Source organism: Strigops habroptila, chromosome 1, assembly GCF_004027225.2.
Source record: "Strigops habroptila isolate Jane chromosome 1, bStrHab1.2.pri, whole genome shotgun sequence".
In the NCBI taxonomy this organism is placed as follows: domain Eukaryota; kingdom Metazoa; phylum Chordata; class Aves; order Psittaciformes; family Psittacidae; genus Strigops; species Strigops habroptila.
The window spans coordinates 38,471,695-38,488,093 of NC_044277.2; the positions used below are offsets into that span (position 1 = coordinate 38,471,695).

The following is a 16,399-nucleotide window of genomic DNA, read 5'->3' on the forward strand; positions in this document are numbered from 1 at the left end:
TGTATAAAATTGTGTCTCATGGCAAGTTAATTATTCCAAAATAATTTACAGCATGTAAGTTAATTATTTAGTAATTTATATTTAGTAATTATTCCACAGTCATTTAAAGAACATAAATATATTTGATGTTTTGGAACCTTTATTAGTGAAGCATTAGAAAAAAAATATTGCCAGACTAACTGCATTAAATTGACAAAAAGATTGAATGTTTCAAAATCATAGAGTTTCCTAAGGTTGTAGAAGGTAAGAACATGATCAATATTCTGTTTTCAGTAATAGTAAATAACATTTTCTTTCTAAAATGAGTTTCCTCAAGCTGTTAGCTGCCTCATGCTTACTGCAGTAAAAGTCGTTTTATTTAGATTATGATAGGTTTTAGGGATAACACATAGGAGCTTCAGGCAGGAGGGAATATTCCAGGTTGAATCAGGTCAGTACGTTCTTCTGTAGTCTCATTACACTTCATGTGAAAGATAAAAAGGAAGCACTTGTTTGTACTCCTTTGAAGTTGAGTCACTGCAGTTACATAGGAGAGACAAAAAAAGATGAAAACCAAGTAATTCTGGATTTAAAGTTGTAAGAACTTTTTTGTCTTATAGATTTACTGGTTTGATTAAAGCTGCATGTTTATTAGAATGTAGTTTGTTTCATCTTTTTAAAGAAAAAAAAAGAGGGTGGTCCTAATCTGTATCTTCAAAAAAAGTGTGCTTATATTCCATATTGAAGGAAAGCAGGAGTGCCGATTTTAAACAGACCTCTCTTTTTCTTCATATGTTGCAGACACGTTATCAGGAAATGCCAGAGCCTAAGTTCATGTATGGGAGCCATTATTCATCTCCAGGATATGTTTTGTTTTATCTCGTTAGAGTTGGTAAGACAGTTTTTACATTCCCTCTGAGCAGTTACCTCCAAAGTGGACAAGGTTTGGAGCAAGCTGATGTCTTCTTCTTTCTCCTTAGCTCCAGAATATATGCTCTGTCTGCAGAATGGAAAATTTGATCATGCTGACAGAACATTCAACAGGTTTGTTTACATTTCATCTATAAGGAGCTTGGATTTGTTTTCAAATATGCATTAAGGGAGTGCAAAGCTTTAAAAAATGTGGGGTTTTTTAACAAATGTATGATTGTTGTGTGTTATATAGTCTTGCAGAGACCTGGAAAAACTGTTTGGATGGTGCAACAGACTTCAAAGAGGTAATTGGCTGGAAAATTGTTCTAGTCCTTCTTGATTATCTGTGCTAAGCTTTCTGTTCTTAGACATCTGTTGATTTGAGAGTTTTGGGTTGGGGATGAAGTACGTTTGGTTGGGTTTTTTTGTTTTGTTGTTTGTGGGTTTTAGGGGTGTGGGGGGGTAAGGCAGTTGACTGAATTTTCTGAATCCTTTAATATTTTTAACTTCTTCTTTCTCTTTAATTATATGATTGCTTGTCTGTGTCTGCTTTCTGGCTTTTAATTTAACAGAATTGTCATTGTGAATGTTACTGGAATAAATGGGAATTACCAGAGTGGATTAAGGCTGAAAAGATGCAATTTTATGTATTGTCTGCTGGAATCCTGTAAGGATTTGGCTGTATTACAACAGTACATCTGGAAAGGTTAAACTATAGAAGTTTTATCTTAGTTTTTTGAGCCTTATAGAAACTATAGCTTGTATAATATGTTGAGAATGATTAACTGTCAGATAGTGGGTGCTGTTAAATAATGTTTCTTAGATAAAGGAGTTTAACATAGCGATTCTTTAAAAAAAAAAAAAGTCTATAGTTAACGGTTAGCTATTGTGGTCTTTCAATAATTGACTTAACCTCTGAAACTTTTGCCAGTCTAGTTTTATACTATATTTTTGTATTGACTCTCAACTGATGGCTATGCAATAAGAGTTCTGAAGATACTCTTAGATATTATGGATTCACGTCACACATTACATGTTAAAAATATTTATGCCACTCTGAATTTAGCTCAGCAAATTGCCTTGTAGGTAGTCAAGAAGCCTAAAAGTAGTTGGAAGGATAATGGGAGGAAGCTTCCAGTGCTGCTTTACTAACAGAGGAGAAAGCCTGGAAAAATTACTACCCAACTTTAGGGCTTGACATATAAACCTTGGTAACTTTTTAGTTTTTACTGACTGTATTCTACTAAAGTGGTGAAAGCCCAGCTAATCTCAAAACTTCCTTTTTTTTTTTTTTTTTTCCTTTTTTAGTTGATTCCGGAATTTTATGAAAATGATTCTAGTTTTCTAGTAAACAGTTTGAAGCTGGACTTGGGAAAAAGGCAGGGTGGAAAGATGGTTGACGATGTAGAGCTTCCCCCTTGGGCATCAGGTAATAATTCATTATACAAGAAGTTTTAATATTAATTCAAGATTATCTGGATTCCTGGGATGTCAGTTCTTCTCTCAAAAATGCCTGTTCTATTTTCTTCTGAAGGAATTTTTGCTTCAAAACATTGACATAATAGTTGTGTTTAATTTCTAAAGCAAATTTGAGGTTTGGTGTGGGGCGTTAGGGTTTTCTTGGTTGATTGCTTTCTCAAGAAGGAAGAGGAACAGAGATGGATACCAGTACTGAATGGTGTACCTTCTCCTTTAATTAGCCTTTCTCTTTCTCTTGCTAGGTCCTGATGACTTCCTTCAGAAGAGTCAAGAGGCTTTAGAAAGTCAGTATGTATCAGAACATCTTCATGAATGGATTGATATAATATTTGGCTATAAGCAGAAAGGAAGTGAAGCAGTTGCAGCTCACAATGGTAAATATACACTTTATAGAAATAGCCAAAAAATCCCCCAAATCGCTTTAATTAGGTAGGAATGGTGAATAACAGCATTTCTGTAATGTCTGATTTGAGTGTTCATAATTATGCTTTGAATGCTTGATCCTTAAAGGAAATCATAGAATCATAGAATGGTTAGGGTGCGAAAGGACCTTAAGATCATCTAGTTCCAACTCCCCTGCCATGGGCAGGAACACCTCACCCTAGACCATGTTTCCCAAGGCTCTGTCCAGCCCGGCTTTAATCGCTGCCAGGGATGAAGCAGTTCTTCATTACTGGAAATAATGTCTTATCTAGTAGAATCTATTGCTTTCACGGAGATTTGTCTTTTTGAAGATGTACTTAAGATGGCAGGTAAGAAGGTTCTGCAGCATTGCTGTTATTTGCTCACACTGCATGGTACGGCAATGTAGTATGGAATTGGTATTTTCCAATTAAAAATGGGAGTCTGTAGGGTCTCCACATGAAGATGTATTTAACTTTCCTACACTGTAATTGCAGTGTGAGAATTTCAATGCAATTTTTCTCCCTTCTCCCAAGACAATTGGCTAGGGAAAGAAAGGAGAAGGGGCGAATGGGCTAAAGCTCTTTAGGAGCAAGAATGTAAAAAAAAAAAAAAAAAAAAGGGCATGTAGGTGACTAGGTTTGTCCTTTTGTACATATATACTACTCCAGTAGTATACATCTTACTGTGCATATTGAAAGTTTCACTGCTTGCACTCTTATTCTGAGCATGTATGTAGCCATTGTAAATGCTTACAAAAGGGGTGATTGCTATGTGCGTTAGTTTATCTAGACCCAACAGCAATACCACTGGTTACTTTACTCAGCAGTTGATATTTAGCTATTTACTACCCAATGAGGAAATGTCCTCTTGGTAAAGAAAGATTAGTCAGATTTTTAGGGTGTTTATTCCAGAAGGTCTGATGGTTTTGATGGATTACAAGAAACAGGCAATGTTGAAATAGTTTGCGCTTAAGAAGATATAATAAGTTTAAAAAGAAAACTTTCCTACAGCAGTGGGGAGAGAAGGAATAAGCAACTCGTCATTTCAGTAGTTAGTGCTTTCTGCTGCCTGGGTAAGACAATGCAATTTGTTTTGTGGTGGGGTTTTGCTTGTGTTTTAGTTTGTTTCTCTTCTTTTTGGTTTGTTGAGGTTTGTTTTTTTTTGGTTTTTTTTAATATGCTTCCCGACATGTCCTTAAATCATGATATTTTAGGTTTGCAGGGTTTGGCACCCACTCATGCTGTGGATGCCCATTTTCTGCACAGGGTGCTGCTTCTGCTGCAGTATGGATTTTTATTAGCATAATAAATTGCAGACACTTGAGAACATCCAGTTAATGCAACTGTGCTTTTTTTTTTTTCTTTATTGGGTGGAGGGTACTTAATGATGCTTAAATAAGTCATTCTTCCTTTATGAAAGGACTGATTTATTCTGAAACTCTGACTCTCTTAGAAATCCTAAACTTTCTTCAGGTAAGAAACCCAGGATTAAAACACAAGATCTCAAATTCTATAGCCTGCTGAAATAACTTAGTTGCTTAAATATAATCAAGTTGAGTAAAACATACAGCTTTTTTTTATAGTATGTATGTAAGAAAATGAGCCTTGTATATCTACATAGTACAGATAAACTTTTTTTCCCCCCAGTGTTTCACCCATTAACTTATGAAGGAGGAGTGGATTTAAACAGGTAATTGAAAAGAATCTGAATGGTTTTGTTCAAGCAGTTAGCTGAATTTCTCAGTATCCCTCCAGATTCTCTGGTGGCTGTAAAAGTGCTCTGTATGTGAATGGTGTAGCTCTTCCGTTTTATACTCCCAGATATGCAGAGAACCAGCATCGGGTTCTTGGTTTTATTATGTGTTGAAAGATTGCTACTTGAACATTTCTTCAATCTGGCTTTTGTGAAATTGCTTTATATTTTTAGTTGATGAGCATGTTGTCATCATACATTAGCAAAATTACAAAGCTGTCTTATGACTGTTCTTCACATCTGTGGTGAATTAGTTTTGTAAGAACTGTGATGGCCTATACTGCTGTAGTAATTGTACACGCAGGCCCATGCTTTCAGGGGAGGGGAGGAAGATAAAGTACTTGCCTATTTGGCTTAACTAAGTATCTTGTTTTTGGAAAGTATTATGGACCCCAACGAAAAAGTAGCTCTGCTGACACAAATCTTGGAGTTTGGACAGACGCCTAAACAGTTGTTTACAATTCCTCATCCTCGAAGGATAATACCAAAGTTGAAAAGCTTGTCTCGAACATCTAGTCACAATGTTTCCATAGCTGAGTCTCCAGGTAAATGTCTACAGATAAACTGACGGTGTAATGGATTTGTAATTTTGACAAGCTCTGTATCTTTCTCCAACAGGACCTTGTTATACAACTCTTGGCCACTTTCTCAGTAAGCCAACTCAAAATAAATCCATGAACTAATTGTTAAACTGGCAAGACCAATTTCAAATTTGAAAATACAGGCATTGTCCTGCATTTGCCTTCTGTTCCAGTGATCTCCTCTGGGACTGTTCAACCTCTGCTTTTGAAGCCATGGGAGGGTTGCCATCCCTGGCTTTTCATGACACTTCAAAATCAAGCTGATATGACCACAGCTTCAATGACTGTATCTGCAAGCATTCTAAATGATGTAAAGATTTGTTCAGCTTTTGAACAGGGGTGTCCTTGGGGTAATTGACTGGCTTGGTCTAAATAAACCCTAAGAACTTAAATTAAGCATCTAAATTTTGTTCCTTTTCTATGACTTAAATAAAAATGGTAAAGAATTGAATTGATTGAATAACTTCTACCTAGACTGAAACCAGGACACTTTATTCAAGAAAAGGACATGGAATGCTGTCACAGGCTTCTGTTCAGTGCAGAACTTACACTATTTCTCTGAAACTAAGACGCTTTGGTCCTTACCATAAGTATAGTGGTTTAACTATAAATAGGGTTGAATCGTCAACCCAAGTGTCATATAGAAAGGTTTTTCTCAGTTGGTTGTCTTGAATTCACTTACCATTTGATGGCTTTCAGTTTTAAGCAGATAAGTGAAGATGAGTGCTACTTAGTATGGCAACCTGTAGCATGCAAATGGCAAGAGTGGCTTTGAAAGTTGTGTATTGTGATAATAATGTTCATATGTTAAACAGGTATGGTGGTACGCTGCCTAAGTCATTAATCCACAGTTCAACGGTTCCTGTTGGGTTTGGCTTTTTTGTAGTGAGTGACATCTAATTGCCTCAATTTTGTTGCATTTTTTATCCCTGCAGTGCAGCAAAATGAGGTTATGACTCTCCTAATAGAATGCAACAGAATAATAAAAAGCACCTGCTGTATTGTATCAGTAGATGGGTTTCCTGATACTTTTCCATTTTAAAAGCTCTGACATCGCAATAGAACACCAAAACATCTCTGCAGAAAAGCTTATGGGCTTTTTTGGTTTGGTGTTTTTGTTTGGTGGGAGTTTTTTTGTTTGGTTTTGGGGTTTTGTTTGTTTGCTTGATTGGGTTTTTTTCCATTTTGGAAATGTGTTCTCTCCAGTTTCTAGTTTAAAAGCCCTGTTTTGGGCAGAAAACCCATATATTTGACTGTGTAAGCCTATGCATTCAGGAAGAGATTTGGAAAAAAGTTGGTGAACTTGTCACTCTCTGCTTTAGCTGAAAGTTCTTATTCCTGGAGCTCTCTGTGATTTCTGTGCTTTCCTACTTACATCTGCAACTTCAGTTACCTAGTTATTTGAAATCAATCTTTTTATTTTTCTATTTATGATGGAGCTTTATCGTGGCATTTTATTGCAGTTTCTCCAAATGAAGAATCATTTGAAGATTTGACAGAAGAAAGTATAACACTTGCTTGGAACAATATTGCCAAACTAAAATTAGATGAGCAATATAAAATTCACAAAGAGTAGGTACTATTCTTTTCACAGTCAAAATTGTTCCATTTAATTTGGGGGCGGGGTGAAGTATCTGCATGTCAATCTGAATGATGGCTGAGGGCTTAAGGTAAATACATTTCTCTGTGAGACAGCTCATTGATTTGATTATGCAAGATGATTCTGAGTATATGTTGGGTTATCAATCCAGAAAAGGTATTTGTCAGCTTGATTTTGTTGTTGTTGTTGTTCTTTATACAGATCTAGAGCGAAGTTTCATATCATTTTAGTAGCTGAAGCAGATATTGATTACCCTTCTCTAAAACTGTGGTAGCAGCAGCCAGATAAACTTCATAGAATCATAGGACGGTTAGGGTTGGAAAGGACCTTAAGATCATCTAGTTCCACCCCCCCTTCCTCCATTTATTTATTTATAACCCCAGGAGGACCTAATTTCTCCATTCCATTTGATTTTTAAGGATAAATAACTGAAGTTCAAGTACTGTACACCTTGAGCTGCTGCTATGTGAGCAGTTTGCAAAGTCTCCAGCTATAGGTTTTCAGTTAATCCAGGTATCAAACTACTGTTGTGATGGATTCCTTGGGAGCCATGAGTCAGCAGAGCCACTTCAGGTGAACTTTGAAAATACCTAACAATGAACAACAACAGCTATATTTTAAAGATTTTCCTTTGGCCCCATCCCTTATGCTGGTGGCTGAACTAGTAGGAGGATTTCTTACTACTTTGAGTGCAACTGCTTTCTTGGTGTCTGTTAACAATAGAGAAAAGAAACATTGTCTTGTCCAGAAAACAAGGTAATATTTGTAGTGAGAAAGGGCCGCTGGTACCAGATGGTTAGGATTAGGGAAATCCAGATCCTGAAAACGGACTGAATTTCAGTTTCGAATTCTTTGTTTGGTGAGGTTTTTTTGTTTGTTTTGTGGATTTTGTTGGGTTTTGTTTTAAGACTGCTGAGGAAAAAATAGAAGCAGGTCTGTGTAACAGAATTTTGGCTGTGCAGAATCTCTGCTTCCTAACAACTAACTCCCTGACATAAGCTATATGTCTAAACTTCTAGACTACAGTGATTTTGCCAATGCCAAATTTGAGGAGAAGACATGCAAGTTCTGAGTCCTGACATTTGAGGTATTCAGTATCTGCTTGTCGGCAGGTTCCTGACACTTTCTGTAGCTAATCCCAAATTCGAAAGACTCAGTGTGAAACTATTTATCCTCTCATTGGGCATGTCCTTTTTGACAAGGATGAAGTTCTTGCAGAACAGTATGGGGAACTTGTACTGATGTTTCATTTCTTATATCAAGGTATATTTTGGTCTCTAGTTATACAAAACACTACTGAAGTGCTTTTACTGTCCTTGAATGTCTTAGCCCTTGTAGAGATCAAATAACAAATTTAAACTATAGTCAATTTACAGTTAAGTTTCAAAACCTATGAAATCACCTATAAGCTTACTTGTATTAAACAGGGCAATTACTGGAATAGCAGTCACTTGCAATGGGTCTTCTGTTTTCACTACATCCCAGGGTAAGTATTATTGCAAAGGTATTTACTAGACCTTGCAGTGTAAATGCAGGTTAATGTTTTGTGAACAAAACATTATGTCATGAAAAGAGCAGCCCTAATCTTTTGCCAAATGCATGATCTTTGTTTTCATTTCATGCTCAATTCCCTCTTACTGTTTGAGGGTATTCATATGCAAAGGCTAGTTCTGTTTGGCTTTTGGATTGTCACTTTGAAAGTCTCCTATTATAAAAACTAAGTTAAAGGTATATTTCCTATAATAGTTTAAGTACATGAACTTGTTAAGTTTTAGATCACTTTGACTCAAGGATCTCAATGTTATCTATATTTAGGCTTGGGAAGGTGGTAATTTCTCCTTTTAGATACAGGAGTTCTCTTAGAGTTTGATGGGCATGAGGGAGCCTGTCTGTAACTGATGCAGAACAGGATAGTTCCAGGCTCAAGTCACAAGCTTTATAAAGAGTTTCTTTAAGACTATAAGAAACCTATGCATGCTTTTCATAGTAAGATATTTGAATATTCAAACAGGACCAAAATTACTATCTTCTATAATATAAAACAGTCTTTTTATCTTCTATTTTGTCCATTATCCCCAGATTCAACTTTGAAGATGTTTTCCAAGGAATCAAAAACAATCCAGAGAAGTGCGTCCTTTTCAAACATGGTAAGCTACTGTCAAAATAAAAACAAGATCATTGGGAATCTTCTGAAAGCTTCGGAGAAATGGCTCTTAGTATACATCAATGGCTCTTTTCTTCCCCTGCCTACTCAATTGTATTATGTGTGTGAATAATTTAGCAGAGTGAATTGAGACTCTGTCAGGCCTCCAGGGAGACAGAGTGCATTCTTCAAACATGGCAGCATTAGATGGTTGCACTTCTGTGCTAGCTCTGTTCTGAGCTGCCCTGCTATCCAAGAAAGCGCTTGCAGTACACTAATAGTCTGGCATGAGCAGAGGAGTCTTTCTGAACAACCTTGAACTGCCACTGGGACCAGAATCACAAAGCTTAAATTCCACCCATGTGCTCACATCCAGCATTGCCTTGCTGCTCCCAAGTGTTTGAAGGCTGTGAGTCAGCCAGCAGAGGAAAACCAACCACACAGAGTGGAATCTCTGCTGGGTGAATTTGAGCCATCTTTCCTCAATAAGCAGTGACCTCAGCAACCTCTGAACAACTTTTTTTCCCTGCTTCTAAAACAGAACTTGGAAAGAGATTCTGTATTTGATTTTCTGTGCTTGAGCACTGTGGCCAGACCTGGGTCATAGAGATTTACTCTCAACTGTCATGTTCACAGTCCTTTATTGAGCCAAGATACTAAAATATATCAGCCTTCTCTCTACCCTCATCTCTAGGAGGGAACAAAAAATGCAAATGGGTTACACAGATAGAGCATGCTATGGCTTCTAACAGGTCCCCAAGCAAAGTGCAGGATCAAGACCCTATGTCCTGCCGTGGCACATACACACTAGGTGGTGAATCTAGATACAGCAATTCCTAATGCTTTAGCCAAAGCAAACTTAGGATATGTTGCTTCTTGGCACTGTAAAAAGGGAGCTCTTGACTCCTAAGCCAAAAGTCAGTTTTCCACGAGGAGGCCTTGTATACCTTTTCTTTCTTTATTATTCTCCTTTCTGTATGTAGTCTTAGTGCTGATCTGTTGCAGCAATGCTAGAAGCAGTAGTCTCTTTACAGTCCAGCAGCTCACTGTTTTTTTTAAAACAGATCCAAAACATGACCAGTAATGATACTAGTAGAAGCACTGGTCTGATTTTACTTTTTTTTTTTTTTTTTTTCCCCTTGCTGCTTCCATTGATGGTAATGTAATTGAGCATCTGTCTGTAAGGAATGTTTCTTGCTGAGAAATTCAGGAATTAGATAGTTACGCTTGTTGTTGTTTGAAAGAGTTGTTTGAAAGAGCTGAGCTGATAAATAGCTGTCATGGAGAACAAACATCAAAGGAAACCTTCAGTTTTAGTTTCTGTTAGGTGTTTGCATCTAGAATTGATAGTAGCTTACAAGATTAAGAGTTGACCCATTTGCTCCTAAGTGAGGCATTACATACTATGTCCTTGAGATAGCAGCATTTTGAAAAAGGAGCTCCATCAGTTCTGTGTGTATTTCTGAACTTCAGTGCTACCTGTACATTTACCAGGGGTTAAATATTCTTGCTGTTCAGTGTCCAACCTATACAGTTGGTGGTTTTTGTGTTCATATAACACCTGTATATTGTGTGTAGAGAAGATTAAAATGCTGCTTGCTCTCCAGAAGCACTGGCCAAGAGATTGAACACTACTTCCTTTTCTTTTTCTTACAGGCTTTGTCATCCTGTCTAATCCTACCAGGAGATACCACTGTCATAAGTTCTTCGTGGGACAATCATATGTGTGTATTTACTACTTACTGACTTTATTGAATTACATTGAGTTCCTTGTTCGTTATGCTTATGGTTTTATACAATGATACCAAAATTCATTGTTAAAATGAAGTGTCTATATTTCTACTTGGTTTTCAGTAGATTTCTGTTAGAAACTGTAGAAGCCAAGTTACTTTAATCTATTTGGAAAAAAAACCCCTATGTTTCTGAAGACGTAATGCTTTTATAACCTTCTCCTGCTAGATACTTTTATTCAATTGCATTTGGAAGACAGCAAGACATCTTAATGGGACATGATGATGCAGTCAGTAAGATCTGTTGGCGTGATAGGCGTTTATATTCTGCATCTTGGGATTCCACTGTGAAGGTTTGTATATGGGTTTGTTGTACTTCAATAACTATTTATCCCTAGCGCTTTGTAATTTTCAGCCAGCCAAATGCTTTGGAGTGGGTGTACCTGTTGTGCTAGAATAATAACTTAGTGTCTAGAATATCTTCTTCATTTAGTTTTATCTCAACTGTTTCAAAGATGAAGTGTTACTTTAAATTTCATTCCTTGTAACTTACTGTAAATGTGGGGGTTTTGGAGGCAAACTGTATTTGTTAGAGAAACTGGAATGTACTGTGACCTTGACTGGTGATTTTATTTGCTGAATGGAATAGGCTTCTGAAATGTTTCAGTTTTGTAGTTTATGATGTTCATCAGCTAAGTGGACCAGGAACTTGCTAATCTAAAGAGCATGCCTACAGTTAGGTGGAAAGGTAATGTGGAAATTAGAGACAGGGAAGGATGTATATGGCTTTTGGGTAAGTATACATTTAGTGCAGCGATATACCTGTACTTAGGTAAGGTTCTGTAAGCTATCTGGAATCAGCAGAGTCCTGTTTAGTATGTGGCTCTGCTTAGGGTAAATGAGTTCAGGTGCCATTTGTCGTTGCTGTATTCTGCTACATAGGCAAAGCCCAGAGTTCACACAAGCAGCCCTCCTTGTAATGTGAGAATTCAGTACTGAAGAACCTCATCCAGGGTTATACTAATGCTTCCTTGAGCAGACTTAAATATCTGTGTTGTAGGTGTGGCATTGTGCTCCTGGAGAGACCCTGAGCAGTAAAAAACACCACTTTGAACTGCTGGCAGAGTTAGAACACGAAGTTAGTGTAAGTATGTGGATAGATACGGTATCTCAGAGTATGAAAATTAATTGCTCATTAAAATCAAATTAAGATCTAGTACTAAAGCACAAGGATTGGGTTAGGGGGCTGAGGGAGTGTGTCATTGTTGGAAGTGTGTGTGTGTGTGTAAGGGAGGGGTTTTGTTTGGTTTTTGTGGGTTTTTTTGTCTGATGCATCCTGCACCAGTGTCCCCTGCTTCCCTGGTTAAGGTCTATTCCAGGGGACTTTTAAAATTGTCTTGCTTAGCTAATAAGCACAAAGTTCCAGGGGAGGAAAGGGAGGACTGGGGACTTTTTGTTCGCTTCTTCGTTTTCAGAAACAGACTCATGTTTTTCAAGTATTTGCATTGTTACAGCTTCTTCTTAATGTAGCTTTGCCAAAGGGAAGCAAATGAAAAAGAATTCCTCAGAGTTCTTTACCATGCTCTAAAATATATACAGTGGATTTCACTGTAACTATATTAAACACATTGTGTGCAGTGAATCATAAATGTGTAACTGCTAACTTTTTATTTATAGTCTCTAATGTCATTCTAGTAGTGTATTTAGAAATACCGTGTTTTAAACCTTCTTAATATTTAGTTTTTTAACAGGTCACAACATAGGCAAATACTAAACCAGTTCTGATAACATTTAAGAACTGTACCCAAGAGAACTGCAAAAAACTGAAAGCTTGGATATATTTTAAAAGTAAAGAAGAATTTTACCCTTAAGGGCAAATTCTTGCATTTAGACGGGGAGGGCATGGGAACTAAAAGCAGTCTAAAATGGCAATTTCCGTTTCTGATTCTGCAAAGAAAAAGCATTTTAAAATAACATCAAAGGGACCCACCTACTTTTTACAGGCAGGATTTTTAGTAATTAAGGATGTTCCAGAATTAAATGTAAAAGCTTTTTGTAAATAAAATATCATCTTACGGATAATGGGCTTCCTGTGTGTGCATTTAAAACCTGTCTCAAGATGGCTCATGTGAACGAATAGGAAAATCATGGGATGTTTAACTTCCTAGGTAAATACAATCAACCTTAATGCTGCAAATACTATACTAGTGTCTGGAACCAAAGAAGGTACCATTAGTGTTTGGGATGTTACTACAGCAACAGTGTTGCACCAGTTGCCGTGTCATTCTGGAACTGTGTTTGATGCTGCTTTTAGTCCTGGTATGTTGGATTTCAGTTTTTAATATGCGCCATTGGGAAATTCAAAGGGAATTTTGGTCCTGGTATCATGTAATATACCCTCGTTGTTGGAATTGCTACTTTAAGGGGGATGGTGAGATGTTTTGGATTGCCGCTCATCTCCATGATAAAGAATTTATTAGTAATAAACAAGGCCATACTAGATTGCAAACCAGTGGTCTCAACTCCTAAACCAATGTTGTTTATCATTGCTTGTTTAGAGACTTAATTTTCAATAAATTATCTATAAATACATAGGTCAGGCAATGTCTCATCCAACATGCACTATCGCAGACTGTTTTGTTAACTAGGACTGAAACATGCTTTTTTTGTTGTTTCTTTTGTTTGCTTTTGTACAGACAGCAGACATCTACTCAGCACAGGAGCGGACTGTTGTTTTAAAGTAATAGATGTACAAACTGGAATGCTTATATCTTCTGTAACCACTGATGAGCCACAGAGGTAATTCTGAGAACATGCAAATTGTGAAGCTGCATGGCCAGCTCTGGAGATGTTTGATGGTTGGTGATAGCAGAATGGAAAAAGGGCAGTAATAGTGGCAACTTTATTGTATTGAATTGCTTTTTAAAGTGCAAAGGCTGACATTCTAGCATGTTGTGTGCATGATGATCAAGCTTCCAAGCTGGGACCAAACCAATCAAGTGTCTAAAAGTAAATAACTCATGTTTTTTCTTAACAACAACTTTAACGTCCATAAAAGGTAATGAGAGCTGTAGCTAACCAGCTCTTCCAAATTCATAGCAAGGAGACAGTTCTCTTGCTTGAATCATCTGTCAATAATCTTGATTTTTATTTTTTTTTAGTATTTTTTTGCCATGCTTCGTTTTTGTTTCAATAATCTAAGAAAAGATTGGCTATTATGAGAAGAGTGATCCCTTTTTTTCACAAACCAGAATGCATAAAGTTCTTTATGGTTTATCAGGTAAACAGATGGAATTCTTACTCAGTTAGTTACTGAAGTTAAAATACAGCAGCCATACATGGGGTACACTTGTTGGTTTCTTTTGTGTGTCCATACATAAATATATATGTATTTTCTTCAGTTATTTCCCTGAAAGTCCTCTTTGCACTTCAAGTGAATGTTTCAGGAACATGAAGTGACACAAGTGAAAGTGGTGGTTCATGAGAGCCCTTGGGTACCATAAACATGTACAGCTGGCTGGGTCCCCTTCTGATACAGGAATAAGTTTCATCCTTCTACCAGGGAAAGGTCTGGTTTGGTCTAGGGTAATCAGAGAAGCAAGTTTGGGTCATGATCCTTTCCAGAAAGATTGCATTAGTTTCCTTCAGTTTGGTACCTCATTTTCAATTCTTTTTGGCTTAGTCAGTTTGGAAATGTTTGGCACTCATTATACAGAAGCTTGAAGTGAATTGATTCCAGACTTGCTTGCAGGTGCTTCAAGTGGGATGGAAATACCATCTTATCAGGAAGTCAATCTGGTGAATTACTTATTTGGGACCTTCTTGGAGGAAAAGTTACTGAAAGACTCAAAGGACATACAGGTATGCCTGAATTATTCCTATTCTCAAATTGCATGGAAGATTCCTATCTTCCAGCTCTGTTAGTATTGAAAAGTTTGAGTCATATGCACAGTCAGTGGGCTGTTCTTGATGCTAGTGTTCTGGAACACCAGAACTAAAAGTAGGTCCCCATAAGCCTCCTAGGAAATCTGTTAACAATGGAGGAATATGGCTGTTTACAAGACTGACCAAAGGTAAATGATTTGGGATTTTTCTAATTCATACAACATCACAAAAATTATTAGTTTTCTATCTATCTATCTCATAGTCCTTGGTGTAGACTGCACTGTATGCTTTGTCAAAGTCCATCCAGACTGTGAGTCTAACAACAAATCAAGCTCACTAGCAAAGTTGTTTTGGATGGGGAGTTATAGGCTTCTTAAGTGTATGTATGTGTATAGTCTTCAGTATATTAGCAACCAGGATGTGCAAATGAGAGAAACTATGTGAGTTTTATTCAGTTTGATTTTTAAGGCTGCCTTGATGAACAGTTACTTCAAACTTCCTTATTATAAGCTTGTACTCTGGAACTTGACCTGTATAGTGATCATTCTGTAGCTAGGGGAATCTTTAGATTAGATTATATTAGATTAGATGAGATGTGGGTTTCTAGGCATGTTCTAGAAAATGCGAATACACTTCTAATATGAGAAAGCCATATGTTAGAGTGAAAAAAATCTCACTTTCTAGCAAAACCTCCTCCCCTTGTCCTCACGCATCTTTTTGCCAATGTGCCATCTTCATTCTGTACTGCACCTGACGTTGTCCCTCTGGATCCCAAAGCTAGCTGAGGCAATGTAGCATGCGATCATTACTGTGAATAGGAGCAGTCACCTAGAAGCCAATTAACATTCTTCATAGCATTATGTAGTGTCAGTGTAAGACAAACTAATGATCAATGACCCTAAAGTCTTTCAAAAAGGTCTGTTCCATCATCTTGAGTATCAATCACCTCTATTCACATTTGGATTTACTTGGTTGGTTGGTTTTTATTCCCCAGGTGCTGTAATGTCCATGTGGATGAATGAACAGTGCAACAGTGTCATTACAGGAGGGGAAGACAAACAAATCATATTCTGGAAACTGCAATACTAAGTGTCCTTCCCTCCAGATATTTAAATGAACTCTTATTTTAAACCAAACCTTTTAAAGGAACTTAACTGTGTGCAATGATGGTTGCTGAAGTTCAACCAGATAGGAAGCTTTGTTCAACTACGACTTTCTATGTTATGGTGACTTCACTGAGAGCTCTTAACTTCTGTAGTGTATGCATTTGTTTTTCATGGACTTATCATACTGAAAATGCTTGTCTAAAATGATATCTGAGATGAAATTAAAGACTTATTTTTCTGTAATTAAAGAGCTCTTCATTTGCAGTCATTGGTTGATTTACATAGAATGCATCATAGCTGGCTGTCTGAACTGGTTTCAAAGAAACAGCATTTGCATTAAGAAGCCTTTAAGGATGCTTGCACCTTAGTGCCATGTCTCATGACACATCATATGTACCTCCTGTGTAGACAAACTTTCTTCCTAGCGAAGGTGTGCATGATGGTAAATACTACTTTGAACATTAAGGCGGCTGTTGCTCTGAGCAGTGGAGTGTCTAGTGTACTGTCTAGTCTTCAAATGTGTTTGCAAAGGCATAGAGGACGGTAAGAATATATTTCACATTGGTTTTTCCTCCTGTATTAGCCTGAAAGAAAGCCAAGCATAAAATTGATCCCCTAACAGAGAACAGACATACATGTAACATGTAAATCTTCCCCAATAATGGGCACAAAGCTAGTCTTAAGCTGAATTACTGCCTTTCATCACCTCTATTACTATCCTTCTCTTAATAATCTTTGGCATCTTCATGTTTTGTTTGATGTTCTCAGCTTCTTTCAACTCAAATCATCTTTGAGATGGAATTTAAAGACAGTGTTTAAACAGAGCT

At 37.1% G+C, this 16,399-nt stretch overlaps 1 protein-coding gene across 3 annotated transcripts in view; it reads left to right on the forward strand.

Annotated features, from left to right (window-relative positions):
- Positions 1-15,820, forward strand: part of NSMAF (neutral sphingomyelinase activation associated factor) — a 37,717-nt gene extending 21,897 nt beyond the window's left edge. For 2 of the 3 annotated variants that reach the window (XM_030507216.1, XM_030507310.1), the window contains 17 exons: positions 781-871; positions 960-1,023; positions 1,145-1,196; positions 2,200-2,320; positions 2,613-2,744; positions 4,422-4,464; positions 4,909-5,072; positions 6,572-6,680; positions 8,136-8,194; positions 8,788-8,855; positions 10,508-10,575; positions 10,811-10,934; positions 11,642-11,725; positions 12,750-12,900; positions 13,278-13,380; positions 14,333-14,442; positions 15,461-15,820. In XM_030507216.1, coding sequence (XP_030363076.1) covers positions 781-871; positions 960-1,023; positions 1,145-1,196; positions 2,200-2,320; positions 2,613-2,744; positions 4,422-4,464; positions 4,909-5,072; positions 6,572-6,680; positions 8,136-8,194; positions 8,788-8,855; positions 10,508-10,575; positions 10,811-10,934; positions 11,642-11,725; positions 12,750-12,900; positions 13,278-13,380; positions 14,333-14,442; positions 15,461-15,555 — 1,638 coding nt within the window. In that variant the 3' untranslated portion in view covers positions 15,556-15,820. The remainder of the gene's footprint in view (positions 1-780; positions 872-959; positions 1,024-1,144; positions 1,197-2,199; positions 2,321-2,612; positions 2,745-4,421; positions 4,465-4,908; positions 5,073-6,571; positions 6,681-8,135; positions 8,195-8,787; positions 8,856-10,507; positions 10,576-10,810; positions 10,935-11,641; positions 11,726-12,749; positions 12,901-13,277; positions 13,381-14,332; positions 14,443-15,460) is intronic. The other variant, XM_030507389.1, reaches the window with a different exon arrangement.
- Positions 15,821-16,399: the final 579 nt, after the last annotated feature.